Genomic DNA, 24,685 nt, shown 5'->3' on the forward strand with positions numbered 1-24,685 from the left:
GTGCTGGGCTGGAGGAGAAATAAGAGCACAAGAAGACTCTGCTGAATTAGCAAGGAGATCTGTGGAAAAAAGACCCTTCAGATTGTTCTTTAGAAATCCTCTTTAAAGAGCAGCCAGAGGGATCATTTATTTCCAGATCAGGGCTTTTACCCCATTTCAGCACTGTGCTTGTTTGTGGTGAAATTGGAGTCTAAAAAATCTCTCCAAGGGCCCTTTAGGCATCTTTCTCTCCAGGACAGACAGAGATCTTCATCCTATGATCAGATCAGGAGATGGAAACGGCAGGGACTAGCAGGACACACCCTGAGGCTTGGCAAGCCATATGCAGCCAATGTCTTCAGTCAAGAGAGTTTATGACCATCAAATTTAAAATATTTTGGATATTCCTTTTGTTCTTAGGCTGTGCAGATACCATACAGAGCCAGTGTGGTGTAGTGGTTTAGAGCGGTAGTCACGTAATCTGGGGAACCGGGTTCGCATCTCCGCTCCTCCACATGCAGCTGCTGGGTGACCTTGGGCCAGTCACACTTCTGTGAAGTCTCTCAGCCCCACTCACCTCACAGAGTGTTTGTTGTGGGGGAGGAAGGGAAAGGAGAATGTTAGCCGCTTTGAGACTTCTTAAAGGGAGTGAAAGGCGGGATATCAAATCCAAACTCTTCTTCTTCTTCTTCTACATTTAAAGCATGTGGCTTCCCCCAGAGAACCACAGGACCTGTAGTTTATTGCTACAGTTCTCAACACCCCTAACAAACTGCAGCTGGCAGGATTTCTTGGGTGAAGCCATGTACTTTAAGTGTTAGGTGGGTCTGTTGCAGCCTTATTCATATACAAATATCTGTTGCTGCCTTTCCAACATGCTAGAAGTTGCAGCCAGGATCAGCATTCCCTGTCCACTTAACAGGCTCAGTCCTCTCACTGGGTTGTTTTTGGATTTCCTTCCACTGCCTTGGTTCCCCCCCCCCCCCCAAAAAAAAATATTATTTGTACTTCCATAAACCTTGATGTTTCCCCCAGTCTTTGGATAACTTCCCCTCGTCCCTGGGTGGAGTCATTTGGGTGACATAATGATTGTCATTCACAGCCTGAACATCAGAAATAGAAAGAGTAATAATATATTTCAAAAACTGGCTAATGGTTAAAAAATGTGCTTTTGTTTTTATTCTTGGGTTTTATTTTACTTTGTGTTTATTTATTTTCCAGCAGGGTGGCATAAAAATGGAAGAGCAGGGACCCAGGAGACCCATTCAAAGGGAGAGACTGGAGTGGAAAGGAAAGAAACCTCCTGCCGGCCAAGTTGGGACCATCAGGGATCTTCTGCCTTGGGCAGATTTATGTCAGATTAAGCAGGAGCCAGAGGAGGGGCAGCCGCAGCAGCACTGGGATGCCCAGAAGCAGGATTTCCTGAAGACGATGCAGCCCCCTCGTTCAGGGTGGGAAACCCCACAGGCTCCCAGTCCTCCCCACTCCGGGGATGGTGTCCTCTCCTTCAGGGGAGCTGCAGATGCCAGTCGGTGGCCCAGTGGAAGAGCAGGGGGGACAGACCAGACCCTGCTCCCAGACACTGAGGGGCTTCTGGGAAAGGTAAGTGCCCTCCTCTCACCTGGGTTTCCAGCACCTGGAGGTCACAGGTCCACTGCCTCTCGACATGGAGGTTCTGTTTAGCTATGGTGGTGAATATTCCTCCTCCCTGCACTTTCTCTCTAATCCACTTCTAAAAGGCTTGCTAGACCAAACTTTCTTACACATGGGAGGTTTGTGATCATATCTCCTGATGTTGTTACTTTAATAAAGCAACCACAGGGGACTCGGAATTTCATCAGAGCAGAAGCTACGTCAGAAGAGGGGTCCTTCCACCAACCCCTGTTTTCCTCCTCTAAATTTCCTCCATTTCCAAAATGCTCCTTTTGCTCCAGAAATCTTGGCACGTCTTGCAGCCTCACCACTGCCATGTGCAGTGCAAATAGAATAACACTGGCCTACCTTGCAATGTTGTTGCAAGATTTATTAAGACAATGGCCAGGTTCAGATGACTGAATCACAGCCTGAAAAGCTGGGTTACAAATAGGAACAGTTTTTAATGCATTGCTGCAGCAAAGTTATGCTAAAGCCTAAGTTGACCCAAGTTTAAAACAAAAAACTCTAGCCGCCGCCACAGTCTCCTGGCCCCCACAAACAGAATGCATCACTCCAGGAAGGACCCCCACCCAACGTTTAGTGTGAGAGGGCAAAAGAAAAGGACTCCGCATGGGTAGTTGCACAAATTTACCAGCTGTGGTCCTGCACTGGCAGCGAGGCTAACAAACAGAGGAGCTGGGAACGTGCTGGTCCCATATCTCCCTGCATCTGCCTCCTGACCTAATAGTCCCACCTTACCTCATGATTGGGCCGGCCCTGATGGGGAACTGTGATGAAACCAGACAGTCTCTTATGAGCCATAACTAACAAACTTTACATTTTGCCCAAACCAGGAAACTACAGCTGCCAGCTTTGGAATAAGCTGGGATATTAAGCTAACTTCAAACTGTGCTTGGTCAAAACAGGAAACTGGCTGATCAGCGGCTTCGTGGTTTGACTGATCCCACTGATAGCAGTAAAAATAGGAAGCCCTGTTGCGTTCAAAGGGGTTGTTTGGACAGAGTCTGTGATCAGCATGCCTAGCAGGACAGGCTTAAAAAGGTAAAGGACCCCTGACCATTAGGTCTAGTTGTCACCGACTCTGGGGTTGTGGTACTCATCTCGCTTTACTGGCCGAGGGTGCCGGCGTACCCCTTCCAGGTCATGTGGCCAGCATGACTAAGCCGCTTCTTGAGAAGCAGAGCAGCGCACGGAAACGCCGTTTACCCTCCCGCCGGAGCGGTGCCTATCTATCTACTTGAACTTTGACGTGCTTTCGAACTGCTAGGTTGGCAGGAGCAGGGACCGAGCAATGGGAGCTCACCCCGTCGTGGGGATTTGAACTGCCAGCCTTCTGATCGGCAAGTCCTAGGCTCTGTGGTTTAACTCACAGCGCCACTCACATCCCAGTACAGGCTTAGAAATCTATTATTATTATTATTATTATTATTATTATTATTATTATTTGCATCCTGCCTATCTGACTGGGTTGCCTCAGCCCATCTGGGTAGCTTCCAACAAAATAAAAACCACCAAAAATTTCCTTGTAAAAGGCTGCCTTGGAAGGCTTCCATTTTGTAGAAATGGCCTTCGGTTTTAAAGAATTTCCCTCTTTAAGTAATCACGTGGTGTAAACATGTATGTTGTCCTCTAGGTCCAAACACACACAGACACACACATAGTAGGAGCAAGCAGTGCTTTAAAGTGCTTATCTTGCAAACTTGCCATCTAAGTTGTTTACTCCTGACCAAACGACAGGAGGGGGAGCAGAGGAGGAAACGGATGGGTTTCCTTGTAAAAGGCTTGTAAAATTTCCTTGTAAAAGGCTGCCTTTGGAAGTCTTCCATTTTGTAGAAATGGCCTTCAATTTTAAAGAATTGCCCTCTTTAAGGAATCACGTGGTGTAAACATGTAAGTTGTCCTCTAGGTCCAAACACACACATAGTAGGAGCAAGCAGTGCTCTAAAGTGCTTATCTTGCGAACTTGCCATCTAAGTTGTTTACTCCTGACCAAAGGACAGGAGGGGGAGCAGAGGAGGAAATGGATGGGTTTGAAGGCTCTTTCCACCAGCCGCCTCTCTCCCCTGAGGAACAAGAGCAAAGGGTGTTTGCAGGGCAGGAGGGCAGAGGAGGAGGCAGCGAGGGCAGAGGGAGCAGTGGGCGGATCCCCCGCCTCTCCCAGGGGGTCCGGATGCAAGCAAGGGGCTTCCTTCTTCTCCATGCAAGGGCCACCTATGTATTCAGAGCAGTCCTTTGTAGATTAACTCTCTTTTTTATAATAATCTTTATTAAGTTTTCAAAAGGTTACAAACAGCAAAACAGAAAAGAAAAAAGAGAAAGAGAAAAAAGAAGAAAACAAAAAAACAAACACAAAAAACAACAAAGAAAATTTCCACCTTTTAACACTCATTTTCAATAACTTCTTTTCAAGACTTCCCCACGTCTCCCCTTATTGTATTCCAACTCCAATTGTTTGTTCAAACAAGTTTTTCCCTTGATGTCCTAAACATAGTTTATTAAATTCACTTAATCCTAATTTATTAAAAAAAATTCTTTGTAGCAGATTTAAACCTTAATTCATTGTTATACCTTAATTTAATTTAGTTAGCAATTTTTGAAATATATACCTTAACCCTATATAAAACAGAGATGTAGAATTAAAATTAAAAAAGATACCTTTCCTAAGGTTGCCACTATTTCCCATCCACGGATTCCCCATTCTTATAATAATAAAGAACATATAGTTTTTACACTGCAAAAACGGAAGTCAAACCCCCTTTGGACTTCTAAACCCCACCCTTCTCTCCCTGGTTTCAATCCCAAACCGAAATCCAATTTAATCCATCTTTTTAGCCTGGTGACCTTACGTCCGAGGCTCTCAAATCTCTCTCAGTCCCTTTCAGCCGGCTTCTTCGAAAGTCTCTCATACTAAACACCCAAGATCGAAGAAGTACTTTCCCAATGCTGACCATGGTTCTTCCAGCAAGGCCTACTTGTTTAAAGGTGGAGCTCCAACTCGTGTTTCTTAAGTCTATATGTCCCAAATAGTCCAACTTTCACCTTGGTCAAATTAGAATTCTTCTTGACAGGTCTCTGGCTCTCTTTTATCTTCTGTGACGTTTCAGCCATCCCTTCTTTCTGCTCCTCCTGTTTGGCAGATGTCTTTTCCTCCTCAATCTTTGGTTCCTTTTCTTGTCCAGCTGCCTGTGTTTTGAACGTCGAGTCCCTTTCCAATTCAGTAGGTACTGTATTTTTCGCACCATTGGACGCACCGGACAATAGGACGCACTTTGTTTTAGAGGGGGGAGAACAAGGGGAAAAAATCTCCCCCTCTCTGCCCAGTGCCCCTTCAGTGAATCGGCAGGAGGCAATGCACAGAGAGGGGGAGAACTTTCCCCCTCTTGTTTTCCTGCTCTAAAACACTGTGCCGTTTAAGGTGCGTTCAGGCGGCTACCTTGGAAGCCTGGAGAGCGAGAGGGGTCGGTGTGCAGTGACCCCTCTCACTCTCCAGGCTTCAGGTCCCTTTCGACCTGCTCTTTGGGGCTGGGGGGGGAAGCCCACCACCAGCCCCAAAGAGCAGGTCAGGGAGCAGCGGAAAGGCGCAGCGGAGAGGCTCCTGCCATAGCCACGCATCACCTCTCGAGCCAGGAGAGGGTCGCAGGGGTTGCTTTAGCCCCGCGCGCGCTCTCCCGGCTGGAGAGGTGACATGGGGCTGTAGAGGCTCCTGCCATAGCCGCGCTTCAGCTCCCCAGCCGGGAGAGCGCGCGCGGGGCTAAAGCAGCCTCCCGCGACCCTCTCCCAGCTGGAGAGGTGACACGCAGCTATGGCAGGAGCCTCTATAGCAGCGCGTCACCTCCCCAGCCGGGAGAGCGCGCGCGGGGCTAAAGCAGCCTCCCGCGACCCTCTCCCAGCTGGAGAGGTGACACGCAGCTATGGCAGGAGCCTCTATAGCAGCGCGTCACCTCCCCAGCCGGGAGAGCGCGCGCGGGGCTAAAGCAGCCTCCCGCGACCCTCTCCCAGCTGGAGAGGTGACACGCAGCTATGGCAGGAGCCTCTATAGCAGCGCGTCACCTCCCCAGCCGGGAGAGCACGCGCGGGGCTAAAGTAGCCTCCCGCGACCCTCTCCCAGCTGGAGAGGTGACACGCAGCTATGGCAGGAGCCTCTATAGCAGCGCGTCACCTCCCCAGCCGGGAGAGCGCGCGCGGGGCTAAAGCAGCCTCCCGCGACCCTCTCCCAGCTGGAGAGGTGACACGCAGCTATGGCAGGAGCCTCTATAGCAGCGCGTCACCTCCCCAGCCGGGAGAGCGCGCGCGGGGCTAAAGCAGCCTCCCGCGACCCTCTCCCAGCTGGAGAGGTGACACGCAGCTATGGCAGGAGCCTCTATAGCAGCGCGTCACCTCCCCAGCCGGGAGAGCGCGCGCGGGGCTAAAGCAGCCTCCCGCGACCCTCTCCCAGCTGGAGAGGTGACACGCAGCTATGGCAGGAGCCTCTATAGAAGCGCGTCACCTCCCCAGCCGGGAGAGCGCGCGCGGGGCTAAAGCAGCCTCCCGCAACCCTCTCCCAGCTGGAGAGGTGACACGCAGCTATGGCAGGAGCCTCTATAGCAGCGCGTCACCTCCCCAGCCGGGAGAGCACGCGCGGGGCTAAAGTAGCCTCCCGCGACCCTCTCCCAGCTGGAGAGGTGACACGCAGCTATGGCAGGAGCCTCTATAGCAGCGCGTCACCTCCCCAGCCGGGAGAGCGCGCGCGGGGCTAAAGCAGCCTCCCGCGACCCTCTCCCAGCTGGAGAGGTGACACGCAGCTACTGCAGGAGCCTCTATAGCAGCGCGTCACCTCCCCAGCCGGGAGAGCGCGCGCGGGGTGCTTCTTTAGCCCCGCGTGCGCTCCCCTGGCTGGAGAGGTGACGTGGGGCTGTAGAGGCTCCTGCCATAGCTGCGCTTCACCTCTCCAGCCGGGAGAGGGTCGCGGGGCTACGGCGTCTTCGCTCCATAGGACACACACACATTTCCCCTTCATTTTTGAAGGGGAAAAAGTGCGTCCTATAGAGTGAAAAATACGGTATGTTTTCTATTGACTTCGGGTTTGAAGGGCTCGTAGACAAAACATGGCCTTTCTCGTTCATCTCTCGCAGCTTTCCCACGAGAAAGATCAGCTCTTTCAAGCAAGCTCGTATTTCCTGTATTCCCTGTTTTAGTTCCATTCTTGTAGTGTCCAAGAATCCCCTCTAGAGGGATTCTAGTTACTTAATGTTCTTTTCCCTTCCGATCCAAAAGTCAGATTTATTTGTATCAGTCTTTCTTTACTTTCTTTACTTTCAGTTTTCCAACTTTGACAGCTAATTTGACAGCTGTCAAAAGTTTTCTGTAGATCCTCAGCAGGCTCTTTCCACGGGTTACTCCCGGGCTTGAGAAAAGTGGTACTTAATCCAAACAAAGTAAACTCTGGTCCTCCAGCACATTAACTTAGTCCTTTAAATCCGTAGAATTTATATCCTTATCCAATCACAAAAATTCTTCCCGCAACCTTAGTTGACAGATCCTTGCTTTAAACTGTTTACAATAGGGGGGAGACGGACTTCCTTTTTTTTTTCACCTCCCCCGCTCGTGTCAAATCCAAAACCGAAATATTTGTAATCCAATTCCAAATTACTCACGGGTTGTTGTTCTTGATTTTAAGTCCAAATTTTAATAGGAAGAAGTCAGCGCTATCCGACAAATGGCATGCGGCTTTGCTCGGCAGGGGAAGCGGAGGACTCACAGCACCACGCCGCTCCTCGGCACCCGTTCCGTAGCCTTTAAAAAGGCTCCTTCACGAGTCGGGAGGGCGCTTACGGTGCCCGCCGAGTCACCATGTCCACGGGCTCCGTGCCCGTGGTTTTTAAGGGTCCCCGTGTCGCCGGCACGGCAAGACCCATCCCCCTGCCAAGCCGATTCCCTCTGGAGCTCGGAGGGAATCCGCCATTAGCCGGTCGCGCCAACCCAGAAGTCCTCTTTGTAGATTAACTCTTAAGTTCCAAGGGATCTCCTCTCAGTCCACTAATGCAGTGTTTCCCAACCACTGTTCCGCGGCACACTAGTGTGCCGCGAGATGTTGCCTGGTGTGCCGCGGGAAAAATTAAAAAATTCGAAAGATGTTTTTTTTTAAAAAAAGTCAAATTTTCGATTGGGGCGCCGTCACTAGATGACCCCTGGGGTTCCCTCCCTCCCTCCCGCTCTGTGCCTCCCTCCTCCTCCGGGGAGGCCCTTCCTGGCTCTCGGCCAAGGCTTGGCGGCTGCCACTCACTCACTCGCTCGCCCACCCACCCCTCCATCCCTGCACCCGGCCTCTCCCCCTCCGTCCCCGGCGCGGGGGCTGCCGGGATCCGTAGTCCCCTCGCCCTTGGGCTCCGCGCCCGCGCGGGGTGCGCAAACTACGTTTCCCAGCATGGCCTGGCGGGCCGGGCGTTTTGTTTGAAGCGCTCTTCTCCCAGCCATGGAATGAGCGCAGCGGCGGCGGCCGGGCGGGCAGGGGCTCTTCCGCGCAGACCCCACGCAGCCTGCCTGCGCCCCCGCGGAGATCGGGCGGCAGGATGGAGCCCGGGGATCCCCGCGGAGGCGGAGGCTGCCCCCCAGGTAGGGCTGCGTCGGGGTTTTTTTTATTTTTGCAATGCTGCATCCGCGCCGGAGGGGATGCATCAGACCGCGGGGAGACCCCTTGGGCGTGCAAGGCAATGCATGCGTGCAGGCATTGCATGGAGTGCAATGCAATGGCAACGCGGCGCCCTGCATGCATGCATGCAACTTCCACCGGCGCTCCGGACTTGGCAGGTGAGGGGGGTCCCCAGTGGGCGGCAGAGAGAGCCAGGAGGGCGAAGGGGAGCCGGGGGGGAGCAGCACTGCTCCCCGAGCCGAGCCCGCGGGGAAACTTCGGCGTCGTTGCACCGGGTGTTGGAAGCGGAGGCTGGCAGGGGCCCCTCACCTGCAAAACCTGGTCGCCTCTCATATATTTCGTGCATTGCATTCATCGCCCACTTTCTCCTCCAAGGAGCTCCCGGGGGCGCGCGTGGTTCTCCCCGTGTTATCCTCGCAACAACAGCCCTGCGAGGTGGGTCAGGTGAGTGGCCCAAGGGAGCACCCAGGGATTGTCCTGGCCAGGTGGGGTGATTTGAATCCTGCTCTCTGCCCGGTCTTCGTCCTCATTTAGCCCCCACATGTGCATGACTGTGCATGACTGAGGTTTCCCCCCCTCGTCTTGGCTATGGTGTGAGTCTGTGCTGTTAATTAATGGGGTTCTGCCTTCGGAGAAGATGAGCCAGCCCTCAAGGAGGTGATTATGTAATTTGCTAGCAATTCATGTCCCTCCCGGCGTGACGCTGCGCGCTGACGTCACGGGGCTGTAATGGTGGTGTGCCTCGAGATTTTTTTCATGAAACAAGTGTGCCTTTGCCCAAAAAAGGTTGGGAAACACTGCACTAATGTGCATACCATGCCAGCCTTAGGAAGGGAGGTGGGACAAACGGGTGAAAGGAATTGCCAAAGGTGTTTGAAAATGGGTGGAGGCTCTTGGGAAGGGGGTGCCCACTTGTGAATGAACTTTATTACGGTCACAGACCAGGATTAAAAAAGCATATAGATAAAATAGCAGTTAGGATTTTTTTAACCAATAATTGCAAATTAGCAAATTAGGACATGGAAACGCATAGGATAAAACATCTAAATAAAATACAACATTAAACACGGATAATGGATGGATAAAAAAACCTGATAATTAAAACAGATAAGAACTAAAAACAAACAAAGACACACAGTTAAAACAACTGTAAGAGCATAAGAACTAAAAGACTCGCAGTTAAAACAACTATAAGAGACTGCAGAGTAGAAGCCTCTTAAATAGAGGACACTCACAACATTAGAAACTGCTGTGCAAATATGGTTAAAACAGACAATTAAAACAATGTTCAACGCTAAATTTAGAAACAATGTACAACAATAAACTGTCCCAGGGAGTTGTCTCAGAGTCACCCATGGAACCGTGTTTGGGGCTTTTCATGTCGGACTATCTTGAGTTGGGCGATGGTCTGCGCCTACAGAAATGTACACAGAATCTGGCGACCATCCAGGTCAGCTTCTGATCTTTGCCTCACAGCAAAAGGTCAAATTTTTGCTTTTGCGGGAGTTCGGCTAACCTCACCAGTAGGGGATCCATGCTCTTACTACGTGCCTCTTCATAAAAGGGACATTTAAAGAATAAGTATTCTGGGCTTCCTATCTCTCCCAGTGGACAGGTGCAAAGTCTCTGAGCATACGGGACCCTTCTAAAGGCTTCATCCAGGACCAGCGAGGGAAGAGCCGAACTTCTGGCGAGTGCAAAGGCCCTTCTTGCATCCCTAGATACGAGAAAGAAGAGATATGCTGCCGGTGCAGCTATATATCTCTCGATTTCTCCAATTCTATAGTCAGGGCACCTTGCACAGTCCTGCTGTCTCTCGGTGTCTAATATTCTTTGCCTGAACGGAGCTTTTGCCTGGCCCAAGCCCAGACTTAGAAGGGCTTGAAGGGCAAAACCCAGTTTCCAGAGGGTGTTCAGGACTGCAGTCTGCCAGCCCGACTGGAATTGGTCACAGAGGATCAATGGGGCTATCCCTCGGGGGAGCAGGTTCAATGTCAGCCACTTGTAGATTGATATTAGGCAGATGCTAGCCTCCACTCTCATCATCCCCATTTCCAATCTAACCCATGCGTTTGAGACACATCTGGGGACTTGGAGGAGAGCTCTAAGAAGTCTAGATTGAACTCTCTCAAGGGGGGAGAAAGCAGAGGAAGGTGGGCCCAAAAATAACCATAGAGGAGTTGTGCCAAAGATTTGGCCTTGTATAATTTTGGAGCTGCGGGAATGAAGAAACCCCCTTGTGCTCTGAAGAATTTAAGGATGCAATTAGCGTTTTTTTCCGCTAGGGGGTGCCCAATTGGGGCTTCTTCAGGGGCAGCAGAATGTCTTGGGCAGGAGAATCCCTGCAGGGGCTCTCAGACTCCCTTGGCTTCTTCTTCTTCCCTCCCTCCCAGGAAACTGCAACTTGCTCTGGATTCTGCGCTCCTCAGGAAGCTGAACCTGCAAACCTAGCTGAGACTGAACCTGCAAGCCTGGCCAGGATGGAAGGAGGAAGATGGACGGTTGACCTGGTCAGGCTCTCTCCCGCATCCCTCCCCACAACCTCTGAGCATTCCCTCCCAGGGCCCTTGGAGAAATCTGGTGAGTTCCAGTTGAGAGGAGATGGGGACAGGGACAGATGGATGGTGGAGGGAGAAAGAGGAAAAGATGGAGAGGAGACAAATGGAAGGAAGTTCCTGACAGGAAGAAGGAAGGGAAGAGGCCTTCTCCGAAGCAGCTCTTTGTTTCTTGAATCCTTTTCCTAAAGTAGTGGGGGCAGATTTTCTTCCTCCAGGCTTTGAAATCTTAGGTGTTATTTCCACGGCAAGAATAATTGATGATAATGATGTTGCTCACCAATCCTGAAAAATGGGTGAAGGGGAATGGAAATGCTTCCCATAACTATTTATAATTAATGCATTTAAATTGTTTCTGTTACTCTTATTTTTTATAGACAGGGTCAGAATGATACATCCCACCAGCACCAAAACACAATAAATGCATGCACCTTCCCACTCTGGTGGGGTTCAGGGACAAAGGACCAGTTATCATGATACACAATTCCTGTGGCTGGAGGCTCTACACTTAGGATTGGGCATATAAAGTCAAAGAGCGGATGGTATTATAAACAAATTGTGTAAACTTGCCAATTTTACAGACTGGGGTTGTGTGTGAGAGGGAGGGAGGGAGAGAGTGGGATTATAATTTATAGCACCCCTGTGTAATGGCTTGGTTCTCCCGCACAGACGCTAGACAACTCCAGTAGTAATTATCTCAGGTTTATTCCTCAAACTCACAAATCACTGTGGAGCTCAGTCTTCAGCCTGTTCATCCCAGCTTACAGTTGCCGAGTCCTCCAGCAAAGAAGCCCCCACTTTCGCTTTCTTTTCCCCTCTTCTCGCAGATTCTCTTGAGCCTATGATTTTTTGGACACGCTATTTCCAGGGTCTCAGTGTCAGAGCTCAAACCGGAGATAACAGTCTGTGCCCCCCCCCGGCACCCCCTCTTCCTGCTCTTTGTTCTTTGCTCCTGCTGCAGCTTGGCTGCTGCTTCCCTGCTTCACCTTCCAACCGAATCACATCTCTTGCATTCTCAGGCTCTGTCATCGGAGGCACGAGAGGCTTGAGATTCACAGAGCTGACACCCTGTAATTTTGTCCGTGCCTAAGCTTCCATGGAGATACTGTGGTACAACCTTGGTACAAATTTCAACATAAGTACACAAAGCCAACAAAGAGACTCAGAAGTTTATAGTGGCACCAGCTTTCCTGGTCAAGAGTCCACTTTGTCAGACTGCAGCCCACACAAGCGTGATAATACATTTATCAGCCTTTAAGGGCTGCAAAAGATGAATAAACAGAAGCGTAGTTCATTTATGGAATCTATCCTACAGGAGACAGTGATGGCCAGCAACATGGATAGCTTGAAGAAAAGGATAAGACTGACGTCTCTGCTCTGCCCTCGCGGTCCTAGGCAATAATGCTTCTTAATACTAGTTTCTGGAAAGCACAGGAAGGCAGAGAAGACTCTTGTGCTCCAGTGCTGCTTGCCGGTTTCCCACAGGCATCTGGTTGGCCTCTGTGAGAAGAGGATGCTGGACTAGGTGGGCCTTTGCCTGATCCAGAAGGCTCTTCTTAGGTTCCAATATATTGCAATATTTTTACAGTTACATGTAGCACTTAAGTTTTATTTATTTCACAAGGGAAATACTGTTACTTGAGCATGAGATCATTTCTTCACTTCAGAAAGAAAAAAATAGATGTGTCTAATAAGCCAATTCCACCATAGATCTGTATTATAAAACGATGGTGCTTTATTAAGTTTGAATGGAGAGATCATGTGTTGCTCTTGCCACTATCTCATCAGCTTTCGTAAAATTTGGAACATAGAGAGGATAGTGGAGAATGAAGGTGTTACAATGAGAGAAGGTACAGATTGGGATTGACATGTGTTCAGTTCCCTTTTTGTCTTTCTTGAAAGTCTAACAGGATTCTCTTTCCTCCCAGACTCCCAAACAGGTGAGGAAGATGAAAGTCAGAATTCTATGAAGCCATATGTGAATTTATGGGGAAAAACAAAGAAATTGAGGATACAACAAAAAAGTCACAAAGGAGAGAAACTATTTGAATGTATTGAATGTGGAAAGAGCTTCAGTCAAAATGATACACTTAGAAAACACCAACGAACTCACACAGGGGAGAAACCATTTAAATGTATTGAATGTGGAAAGAGCTTCAGTCAAAGTGTAGCACTTAGAATACACCAAAGAACTCACACAGGGAAGAAACCATTTGAATGTTTTGAGTGTGGAAAGAGCTTCAGTGAAAGTGGAGCACTTAGAAGACACCAACGAACTCATACAGGGGAGAAACTATTTGAATGTACGGCATGTGGAAAGAGCTTCAGTCAAAGTGTAGCACTTAGAATACACCAAAGAACTCACACAGGGGAGAAACCATTTGAATGATTTGAGTGTGGAAAGAGCTTCAGTGAAAGTGGAGCACTTAGAAGACACCAACGAACTCATACATGGGAGAAACTATTTGAATGTACGGCATGTGGAAAGAGCTTCAGTCAAAGTGGATATCTTAGAATACACCAAAGAATTCACACAGGGGAGAAACCATTTGAATGTTTTGAGTGTGGAAAGAGCTTCAGTGAAAGTGTAGCACTCAGAAGACACCAACAAACTCACACAGGGGAGAAACCATTTGAATGTGTTGAATGTGGAAAGAGCTTCAGTGTTAGTGGATCACTTAGAATACACCAAAGAATTCACACAGGGGAGAAACCATTTAAATGTATGGAATGTGGTAAGAGCTTCAGTGATAGTGGAAGTCTTAGAAAACACCAAAGAATTCACACAGGGGAGAAACCATTTGAATGTTTTGAGTGTGGAAAGAGCTTCAGTCGAAATGATACACTTAGAAAACACCAACGAACTCATACAGGGGAGAAACAATTTAAATGTATTGAATGTGGAAAGAGCTTCAGTGAAAGTGAAAAACTTAGAATACACCAAAGAATTCACACAGGGGAGAAACCATTTGAATGTTTTGAATGTAGAAAGAGCTTCAGTGAAAGTGGAAAACTTAGAAGACACCAACGAACTCACACAGGGGAGAAACCATTTGAATGTTTTGAATGTGGAAAGAGCTTCAGTGAAAGTGGAGCACTTAGAATACACCAAAGAATTCACACAGGGGAGAAACCATTTGAATGTTTTGAATGTAGAAAGAGCTTCAGTGAAAGTGGAGACCTTAGAATACACCAACGAACTCACACAGGGGAGAAACCATTTAGATGCATTGAATGTGGAAAGAGTTTTAGCATAAGCCGCACACTTAGAATACACCAACAAACTCACACGGGGGAGAAACCATTTAGATGTATTGAATGTGGAAAGAGCTTCAGTCAGAGTGGATCACTTAGAAGACATCAACGAACTCACACGGGGGAGAAACCATTTAAATGTGTTGAATGTGGAAAGAGCTTCAGTGATAGTGGAAAACTTAGAGTACACCAACGAATTCACACGGGGGAGAAACCATTTAAATGTATTGAATGTGGAAAGAGCTTCAGTGAAAGTGGAGCACTTAGAAGACATCAACGAACTCACACAGGGGAAAAATCACAGATACTTTAATAAACCGTATAGGTGTTCTTTACCTTTCCTTCTATGCTTCCCTGCAATACTGATAAAATCAAACCACGCCAATGCTTTCAGCCCCAGAAGAGGAGCTCTCCTTGGTGTCAGGGGAGGGGTCCAAGGGGGCATCTGGAGCCCTGCCATTCCTTCTGTCCCTGGCCCCTTCCCCTCCTCTCTCTGCCATCCCAGGGCCACTCTTGACTCCACAGCAGGAGACTGGAACTGTCTGTGATGGTGAGATGTCCTGGCTGGTTGAAGGACCACTTCCTGTTTCCTGGAGCTCCATCCTGCCTTCTCATGCAAGGTAGAGTCATGAAGCAGTTGAAGGCTGAGCACACCTAAGGTTGGCGCGGGGGGTGGGGGTGGGATTCTGCTTAACCTTTCCCTGTCTGCTCTTTTTCTGGATCCAAATCCCCACACAAAAAGGGGCAGTGTGAGGGCGCAATCAGTGTTATGGAGCTGCACTGAAAATCATTTCTTTCTGACTGTAAGAGGCCCTTCTCAAAAAAACAAGCATCAAGAGAATTTAAGCTATAGAATTTAAAACAAACAGATACAGTGGTGCCCCGCAAGACGAAATTAATTCGTTCCGCAAGTTTTGTCGTCTAGCAAATTTTTCGTCTTGCGAATCACGAAATCCCATAGGAATGCACTGAAAATCAATTAATGCGTTCCTATGGTCAGAAAAAGTCCAAACAAAGCCAAATTTGGTACAACAACAGTTTATTAACTGCTCTTTAAAGTCACACATACTGTAAAGAGCAGTTCAAAAATTGAAGGGAAAATAAATTAACTTTATAAACAAAACATGTCTTTGTTTTTAGACAAAGGAAACAAAGCCGCGAGACGTTTTCGTCTTGCGAAGCAAGCCCATAGGGAAATTCGTCTTGTGAGGCAAATCGAAAACGGAAAAACCTTTCGTCTAGCGAGTTTTTTGTCTTGCGAGGCATTCGTCTTGCGAGGTACCACTGTAATTACAAAAAAAGAAAGCAGTCTGGTGCCACATTGCGTAGGAGTTACTTTAGCACACTGTACCTGCGGCTTCCTTTGAAAAGAGCTCAGAAACTTCAATGGCTCAAAGAGCTGCAGTCACTTTGCTGACCAGGGCTGGCTATAGGCAGCATAGGACTCCCATATTAGAACAGCTCCGTCTGCCTAATTGTCTGTTTCTGGACACAATCAATGTGTCCACAAGAAGAGGAAGATAGATTTGAGGAAGGCCAAACTGCAGAGGCACTACAAGTCGAAGCACATCCAGTACGAGGAGTTCCAAGGGCAGCTGCACCAGGAGAAGGTCAAGGCGCTGAAAACGGACCTGTTGGGTAACCTGTGGCCCCTCCAGATGATGTGAAATTGCAACTCACGTCTTCTTTAGCCATTGGCCACGCTGGCTGGGGCTCATGGGAGCTGGAGTCCAAGGATCTAGGTCCACAAATGCCAGGGACATTTCAAATCCCTCCTCAGTCGTGAAGCCGATTGGGCAACTTAAAGCTGGTCACCATCTTTATGCGAAACCTCCCTCGCAGGGTTGCTGTGTGCGTGAAAGCAATATATCTTGTGGTGGGCTTCATGAGGGGAGTGTGGAACAGAAATGTAATTCATAGGTAAGAAGACAGGAAATAGTTCTGAATCTGACTGAAAATAAAGGATTCTTTGTCTCCAAATTGCATATAGCAAGCACCTGTGTTGTTGAACTCTAGCTGAAGTTTCAGCATCTGGTTCCTCAGCACTTTGCACTCTCTCTCTCTGGAAACCTCCAGCTGTCAGGTGACAGGAACCAGCCAATGCCTCCCAGTTCAGAAACAGTCTGCCAAGAGCTGAGATTGGAAGTGGACAACCAAGGAAACTTAGGGGAGCATTTTCATTTCCATGCTTATGAATATTGATTTGAATCAATTCATCTGATGTGTTCAAAATAGTAGAGAAAATTTATGGTTGACACCACCTTGGCATAGTTTTGACAGGAATTCGGGGAACTAGGAATATTTTTAGTTCCATCTGGGTTGATGGATCAGCAAATAGCTAGAGAGGATTAAGGGGTGGGGGCGGGAATCAGGCCTTGTTTCTCATGTGACAGATAACCGATTCCACAGTTCTTAAATGTGACCATTTGCGACACAAGATCTACCCACCAGGGAAGAATGGCAGATGAAGGTGATGGACTATATGGAACTGGCGGAAATGACTGGCAGGATCCGAGACCAGGGAGAAGAGTCGGTGGAAGAAGATTGGAAGAAATTTAAAGAATATTTACAGAAACATTGTAAAATTAATGAATGTTAGAAAGATATTGGAATGAACTTAATGTGGTTTTAGCAGAAATGTTATAAAGGATTAGGAAAAAATAGACTGTTAATTGGTGAAACGAGGGAAAGTAAAGTCATATCATATTAAGATAAATTACAGGACAAAAATTGTAAAAAGATGGAAAGGATTTGCTGAAATAGTTAACCGAACTAGAATACAAAAAAGGGAGGTGTGAGGAGGTCAAGAAAACAAGCTAACAAATGATAAGTTATGGGAAGATTCGATGTTTTATTTTTTTAATGGACTTTTTTCTGTTTTTGTATTTTTTCTTTTTTTTCTTTTCCTATTATGATGTGTTGTTTTTGATGTTGTTTAATATGATGTTATTATTTTTTATTTTTGTAACCTTTAAAACCTTAATAAATATTATTAAAAATAAATAATTAAAACAAGAGCGGAAAGGGGCCTGGCGAGGATGCATCTGGGGCTGGCCCTACTGTTAGGCAGAGTGAGGAGGAGAGATCTTGAGGCGACTGGTTTGGGGGGGGGCCAAGAAGAGGAAGCAAATTCTTGCCTAGTTCACTTATTGTTTCTGGAGTTTTGCTCCCAGGGAGAAGGAGAGGAACCTGTGGGAATTCGCAGTATCTGCAATAGCCAGCCTGTACATTTGAATATCTACTTGCCATTATTTTGACTATGTTTCTGCTTTCAGAGCTAGTTATTACTTACATTATTACAAAAAACAGTAATAATTGAATGCAGTGACAATAATTTATGATAATAAAGAGTGGACACATAGTCCTACAGATACAACCGGCCCTTTGAGGGTGACGAAACTGCTGATGCGGCCCCCGATGAATTTGAGTTTGACACCCCTGCTCTATTGGAACCCGTCTCATAACCAGGCGGTTTGGCTAGATACAGGTCTTCTGATATTGATGCATGTAAATATGCAGTCTTGATATCAAAATGGTTTAACAGGAGTTTTCTCTTTGCTCCAAGCGTTAAAATCAGCCTTACACTGTCCCCCTTAGCAGTAGGGGAAAAAGTTTCGTCATAATCTTTTCCAGGCCTCTGAGAATATCCTTGAGCCACTAAACGAGCTTTGTATTTGTACTTTCCTGCCACCAGAGGTTTAAGTTTGTACACCCACCTGCAGCCTACAATCTTTGCCCCCTGAGGCGCTGCTACTGGTGTAAAGACCTTGTGCTCATTCAGAGAGGACATCTCTTCCTCCATTGCCTGTTTCCAGAGCTCTGTCTCCTCTTTTGGTAACTAGCACCTCCTGAAAACTCTTGGGTTCTGCAATTACACCAAACACATTTGCAGTATCTGGAGAAAAACGCACCGGAGGCACTCCTTTGTTTTGTCGTTTAGATCTTCTGGGAGAAATTTTTTCTTCTGACCCACTTTCCTCCTCAGAACTATGACCTCTCTTTTGTTGCTTAGCAACTGGTCTCTGGCTAATTCCACTTTCTTGAGAGCTCTTATCTGAACTTTCCTCCCCCTCAGACTCTGATTCTCTATGTTTACCTTCAGAGTCATGAAGCTCCTGGGAAGGTTCAAACCAAACTTCAGTATTGGCATGTAGGGCAGCAGGGCATTTGTAGGGCAGCAGTTGAGGTTTGTAGGGCAGCAGTTGAAGAAGGAGCAAAAAGGGTTTTCTTGTGTGTGTGTGTTTCCTTGTGGCTGATTAGCTGTTTTCCCTGTGTAAAGGTCAGAGGGGGCAGGGTTTCTGTTGAGGCAGGGGATTAGCTGTGGGAGGAGCTTATCAGAGTTTGTAGGGCAGCAGTTGAAGAAGGAGCAAAAAGGGTTTTCTTGTGTGTGTGTGTTTCCTTGTGGCTGATTAGCTGTTTTCCCTGTGTAAAGGTCAGAGGGGGCAGGGTTTCTGTTGAGGCAGGGGATTAGCTGTGGGAGGAGCTTATCAGAGTTTGTAGGGCAGCGGCGCGCGCCTAGTCGCGCGCGCAGTTATACCCATCTTTTAGATTTAGGTGAGCTAGTCTCAAACGTTTGTTGGGGGAGACCTAGGTGTTGTTTTTGTTTGTTTGTTTGTTTGTTTTGTGGGGGAAGTTATTGTCCTGTCTTCAAGCTTTTTATGATGGAGGACCTCTGTAGCCACCCCCAACGACACGATCTCAAGATGGAAAGGGAGGGAACATCTGCAGGCGCCTGCGATTCCTGCGCAATGTTTGCCATCTTGCCAAAGGTTGCAGGCAGCTTTACCTGCAGCAATTGCATGTTGATTGCCCTTTTAAAAGACAAAGTCCAGCAACTGGAGGAACGTGTAGCTACGCTCCAAAGAATTAGAGAGCTGGAGCTCTTCTTGGAAGCAACAGAGCACACCGTCTCCACCAAGGAGGAGACAGGGGACTCCCCTGAGAAGGAGGCTAGTTCATCAACACAGGAGCCAGATATATGGAGAAACGTGACTCAAAGAAGTAGGAGGCCCAGGGTTCACTCTGATTGTTTAGAAATACACAATCGCTTTGAGGTCCTCTCCCCTAGCATGGAAGACGAAGAGCAGACTCCATTTGAGGATCTCTCCTTCATTACAGTCGATCAGGTATATGAAGACGAGCAGCAAAGTCAGTCCTCAGGGAATGTGCAGGCGACCTTGGAACGGACAGCTCACGGAAGAACCCCGACCAAACCCAAGAGGAGGCGTGTAGTGGTGATAGGGGATTCCCTACTGAGGGGAACAGAAGCAGTGATCTGTGGGCCTGACAAGATGTCTCGGGAAGTGTGCTGTCTCCCCGGGGCTAAGATCCAAGATGTAACTGAACGACTGCAAGGAATCATAAAACCCACTGACAAATACCCCTTCCTCTTGGTTCATGTGGGAACCAATGACACTGCAAGCAATAGCCTCCAGAAGATCAAAAGAGACTACGAGGCTCTCGGCAGGAAATTGAAGCAACTAAATGCACAAATTGTCATCTCGTCTGTCCTCCCAGTTGAACGACGTGGCCCAGGGAGAGAGGGGAAAATAATGGAAGTGAACAGCTGGCTTCGCAAATGGTGTAAACAGGAAGGGTTTGGATTCTTAGATCACGGACTGCAGTTTCTTGAAGATGGACTTCTGGCAAGTGATGGGCTGCACCTCACAACGGTTGGGAGAAATGTTTTTGCCAAAAACCTCAGAAACCTCATCAGGAGGGCTTTAAACTGACTAATGTGGGGGAGGGAGACAGTGCTCCTGAAGGTAGGAGTCTATCAATTAATGAAGATGATCATCCAAATGTCATAGACCAAATGGAGCAAACAGCACGCGGACCTAGTGGTGGGAGGAAAAAATCCTTAAATAAGAGACACGGGGGAATGATTAATGGACTTCAATGTCTGTACACTAATGCGCAAAGCATGGGAAATAAACAAGATGAGCTTGAGCTCTTGGTACAGCAAACTAAATATGACATAATAGGCATCACTGAAACCTGGTGGGATAAGTCCCACGATTGGAATGTAATAATGGGGGGATACAATCTATTTCAGAGAAACAGACCAGACAAGAAAGGAGGAGGAGTGGCGTTATATGTCAGGGATGTGTATACCTGTGAAGAGATCCAAGATTTAGAACCTCAAAGCCAAAGTGAGAGCATTTGGGTCAAAATTAAGGGAGAGAAGAATAACAGAGACCTCGTTGTGGGAGTTTACTATAGGTCCCCAAGCCAAACGGAGGCCATAGATGATGCCTTCCTGGAACAGATGGCCAAGCATGCAAAAGGAAGGGAGATAGTAGTAATGGGGGACTTCAATTACCCGGATATTTGTTGGACGTCAAACTCAGCCAAGAGCATAAGGTCAAACAGATTCCTCACTGGCCTTGCAGACAACTTCATTGTCCAGAAAGTGGGAGAAGCAACAAGAGGAACAGCCATTTTAGATCTGGTCCTAACCAATGTTGATGACCTGGTTAGTGGGGTAGATGTGGAAGGATCATTAGGCGCGAGTGATCATGCTCTTCTGAAGTTTACCATACAGCGGAAAGGAGCAGCCAAGCATACTAGGACTCAATTTCTTGACTTTAAGAAAGCCGACTTCATAAAACTTAGGGAAGTGCTGGGTGAGATCCCATGGAGAGCAATACTAAAAGGAAAGGGAGTTCATGATGGCTGGGAGTTTGTTAAGAGGGAGATACTAAAAGCACAACGTCAGGCAATACCAATGAGACGGAAACATGGAAGGTGCCTAAAGAAGCCAGCGTGGCTATCTAAAGAACTTTTAACTGAATTAAGATTAAAAAAGGATGTGTACAAAAAATGGAAAAGGGGGGAAACCACCAAAGAGGAATTCAAACAAATAGCCAGCACGTGTAGACACAAAGTCAGAAAAGCTAAAGCACAGAATGAACTCAGGCTTGCTAGAGAGGTTAAAAGCAACAAAAAAGGCTTTTATGGGTATGTTCGTAGCAAAAGGAAGAACAAAGAAACAGTGGGGTCACTCAGAGGAGAAGATGGTGAAATGCAAACAGGGGACACAGGAAGGGCTGAACTCCTCAATGCCTTCTTTGCCTCAGTCTTCTCCGATAAAGAAAACAATGCCCGACCTGAAGAATTTGGAGCAAATGATTCAGCAGAGGAAACACAGCCCAGAATAACTAAGGAGATAGTACAAGAATATTTGGCTAGTTTAGATGTATTCAAGTCTCCAGGGCCAGATGAACTGCATCCAAGAGTATTAAAAGAACTGGCAGATGTGATCTCAGAACCACTGGCAGTCATCTTTGAGAATTCCTGGAGAACAGGCGAAGTCCCAGCAGACTGGAGGAGGGCAAATGTTGTCCCTATTTTCAAAAAGGGGAAAAGAGAGGACCCAAATAATTACCGCCCAGTCAGTCTGACATCAATAGCAGGGAAGATTCTGGAGCAGATCATTAAGCAAACAGTCTGTGAGCACCTAGAAAGGAATGCTGTGATCACCAATAGTCAGCATGGATTTCTGAAAAATAAGTCATGTCAGACTAACCTGATCTCGTTTTTTGACAGAATTACAAGCCTGGTAGATGAAGGGAACGCAGTGGATGTAGCCTACCTTGATTTCAGCAAGGCATTTGACAAGGTGCCCCATGATATTCTTGTAAAGAAGCTGGTAAAATGCGGTCTTGACTATGCTACCACTCAGTGGATTTGTAACTGGCTGACTGACCGAACCCAAAGGGTGCTCATCAATGGTTCCTCTTCATCCTGGAGAAGAGTGACTAGTGGGGTGCCACAGGGTTCTGTCTTGGGCCCGGACTTATTCAACATCTTTATCAACGACTTGGATGATGGACTCAAGGGCATCCTGATCAAATTTGCAGATGACACCAAACTGGGAGGGGTGGCTAACACCCCAGAGGACAGGATCACACTTCAAAACGACCTTGACAGATTAGAGAACTGGGCAAAAATAAACAAGATGAATTTTAACAGGGAGAAATGTAAAGTATTGCACTTGGGCAAAAAAAATGAGAGGCACAAATACAAGATGGGTGACACCTGGCTTGAGAGCAGTACATGTGAAAAGGATCTAGGAGTCTTGGTTGACCACAAACTTGACATGAGCCAACAGTGTGACGTGGCAGCTAAAAAAGCCAATGCAATTCTGGGCTGCATCAATAGGAGTATAGCATCTAGATCAAGGGAAGTAATAGTGCCACTGTATTCTGCTCTGGTCAGACCACACCTGGAGTACTGTGTCCAGTTCTGGGCACCACAATTCAAGAAGGACACTGACAAACTGGAACGTGTCCAGAGGAGGGCAACCAAAATGGTCAAAGGCCTGGAAACAATGCCTTATGAGGAACGGCTAAGGGAGCTGGGCATGTTTAGCCTGGAGAAGAGGAGGTTAAGGGGTGATATGATAGCCATGTTCCAATATATAAAAGGATGTCACATAGAGGAGGGAGAAAGGTTGTTTTCTGCTGCTCCAGAGAAGCGGACACGGAGCAATGGATCCAAACTACAAGAAAGAAGATTCCACCTAAACATTAGGAAGAACTTCCTGACAGTAAGCGCTGTTTGACAGTGGAATTTGCTGCCAAGGAGTGTGGTGGAGTCTCCTACTTTGGAGGTCTTTAAGCAGAGGCTTGACAACCATATGTCAGGAGTGCTCTGATGGTGTTTCCTGCTTGGCAGGGGGTTGGACTCGATGGCCCTTGTGGTCTCTTCCAACTCTATGATTCTATGATTCTATGTAGTCTCTCCCAGCCACTATGTTCACAAAAACTGGCATTCCTGGAGATCACAATGCCATTTGTCCCTTCAGCAAAGCGGAAACCTTTTCCCAGCTCCTGGTAACCCACAAACACTAACTGTTTGGTCTTAGGATCTCCCTTCTTCCTCATTTGTTTTGGAATTAATACCCAGGCTTTTGATCCAAACACATGCAAATGGTCAATTTTAGTTTTTTTCTGAAACAATTTAAAGTACGGGGTTGTACCTATTGTTTGATGAAAGAGCCTATTTTGGAGATAACACGCGGTGAGCATGCTCTCCCCCCAATAAGACATGGGCAAATCAGCATCATCAAGCATGGCAAACATCATATCTTGTAAAGATCTGTTTTTTCGCTCTGCAACGCCATTCTCCTCTGGGGGGGAAACGTTCGTTTTCCTATGCCCAATGCCACGCTTTTGTAACCAATCTCTAAAAGCATTTGACATAAATTCGCCACCTCTGTCCGTCTGAATCCTTTTGAGTTTAATGGACAGAAATCTTTCCACAGATGCCACCCAGCCTTTAAATTTAGTGAACACGTCACCCTTATTTTTCATGGGAAAAACCCAAGAGTAACGCGTGGCGTCATCCACAATTGTTAGTGAAAAGCACGCTCCACCCCTGCTTACAGCAAATGGACCAATTACGTCCATGTGAACCAGCTGTAGCGGTGACTCACTAACTCTGTCACTTCTGGGGTAAGAGACTCTGTGGGTTTTAACCTTTTTACAAACATTACAATCAAGGTATTTGTTACAACTCTTTAAATCACCCCCATCAGCCAATTCAGACATTTTTAGTACACTTTTCCAGCAAGCACGCCCCATTTTCCTATGCAATAAGTGCACACAGTTGTCATGTATAGCTTTGTTATTCACTGCAGGCTGAGATTTACTGACTACTGCTGCAACTTGAGATCCCGCTTTAAGCCAAAACAAGCCTCCCTCTGACTTAGCAGTGCCTAAAATCTCACCAGCCTTCTTAATAATGCAACTGTCTCCTTCAAAATACACTTTAAACCCAGCTTTTAGCAAACAATCTACAGACATCAGATTGCTCCTTAATGAAGGCACACAAAGTACATTTTGCAGGCATTCACGAAGACAAGGAACAAAAACTGCACCCCCCGAAATCACTTCGGAAGTACTTCCGTCTGCTAGAGCCACCTGGCTGCGCTGTGCTGAGTTCTTGGAAACAAACAATTCATCTGAATTTACGATGTGCCGAGACACTCCCGAATCAACCACCCAGACAGCTTGTTTCTCATCAGCAATCTTGACCTCGGCGGTCACCAGCTGAGCCGACTGTTTTTGTTTGAAGAATTTCTTTTTACGCTGCTGCTGCTGATGATCTCGTCTCTGCTCCTGCACCGGCAACTGAGACTTGACCAACTCCGGACATTGTCGTTTTAGATGCGCCGAAGACCCACATCGGAAACAACGCCTAACAGCAAACGCTGACTCCTCACCAGTACGCTGCTTTTGCTTCACCTCTGGCACGGCATGAGAACTCCTTCCAAACCGCCCGCCAGTAGAAGTCTCTGCAGCCAACGACCTTTCTTGAGATTTGAGGAAGGCCAAACTGCAGAGGCACTACAAGTCGAAGCACATCCAGTACGAGGAGTTCCAAGGGCAGCTGCACCAGGAGAAGGTCAAGGCGCTGAAAACGGACCTGTTGGGTAACCTGTGGCCCCTCCAGATGATGTGAAATTGCAACTCACGTCTTCTTTAGCCATTGGCCACGCTGGCTGGGGCTCATGGGAGCTGGAGTCCAAGGATCTAGGTCCACAAATGCCAGGGACATTTCAAATCCCTCCTCAGTCGTGAAGCCGATTGGGCAACTTAAAGCTGGT

The 24,685-nt window shown here is 47.4% G+C and overlaps 4 protein-coding genes across 5 annotated transcripts in view; all 4 read left to right on the top strand.

The window, feature by feature from the left end:
• Positions 1 to 24,685, top strand: part of LOC310701150 (uncharacterized protein) — a 105,258-nt gene that overhangs the window by 61,394 nt on the left and 19,179 nt on the right. The gene's annotated exons all lie outside the window — the stretch shown is intronic.
• Positions 1 to 24,685, top strand: part of LOC310701038 (uncharacterized protein) — a 165,037-nt gene that overhangs the window by 29,159 nt on the left and 111,193 nt on the right. The gene's annotated exons all lie outside the window — the stretch shown is intronic.
• The window catches only part of LOC310701362 (uncharacterized protein), a 66,557-nt gene that overhangs the window by 2,245 nt on the left and 39,627 nt on the right, over positions 1 to 24,685 (top strand). The window contains exon 2 of one of the 2 annotated variants that reach the window (XM_083492130.1): positions 1,201 to 1,581. In XM_083492130.1, the coding sequence (XP_083348256.1) occupies positions 1,201 to 1,581 (381 nt within the window). The remainder of the gene's footprint in view (positions 1 to 1,200; positions 1,582 to 24,685) is intronic. The other variant, XM_083492131.1, reaches the window with a different exon arrangement.
• LOC310701924 (uncharacterized protein) lies at positions 9,349 to 13,214 on the top strand. The gene is made up of 2 exons (XM_083493465.1): positions 9,349 to 10,843; positions 12,747 to 13,214. Exons 1-2 carry the CDS (start codon positions 10,585 to 10,587, stop codon positions 13,205 to 13,207), a joined length of 720 nt encoding a protein of 239 aa, XP_083349591.1. The 5' UTR covers positions 9,349 to 10,584; the 3' UTR covers positions 13,208 to 13,214.

The sequence above is a fragment of the Podarcis liolepis genome (genome assembly GCF_965112155.1).
Source record: "Podarcis liolepis genome assembly, chromosome: 2".
NCBI lineage: Eukaryota > Metazoa > Chordata > Lepidosauria > Squamata > Lacertidae > Podarcis > Podarcis liolepis.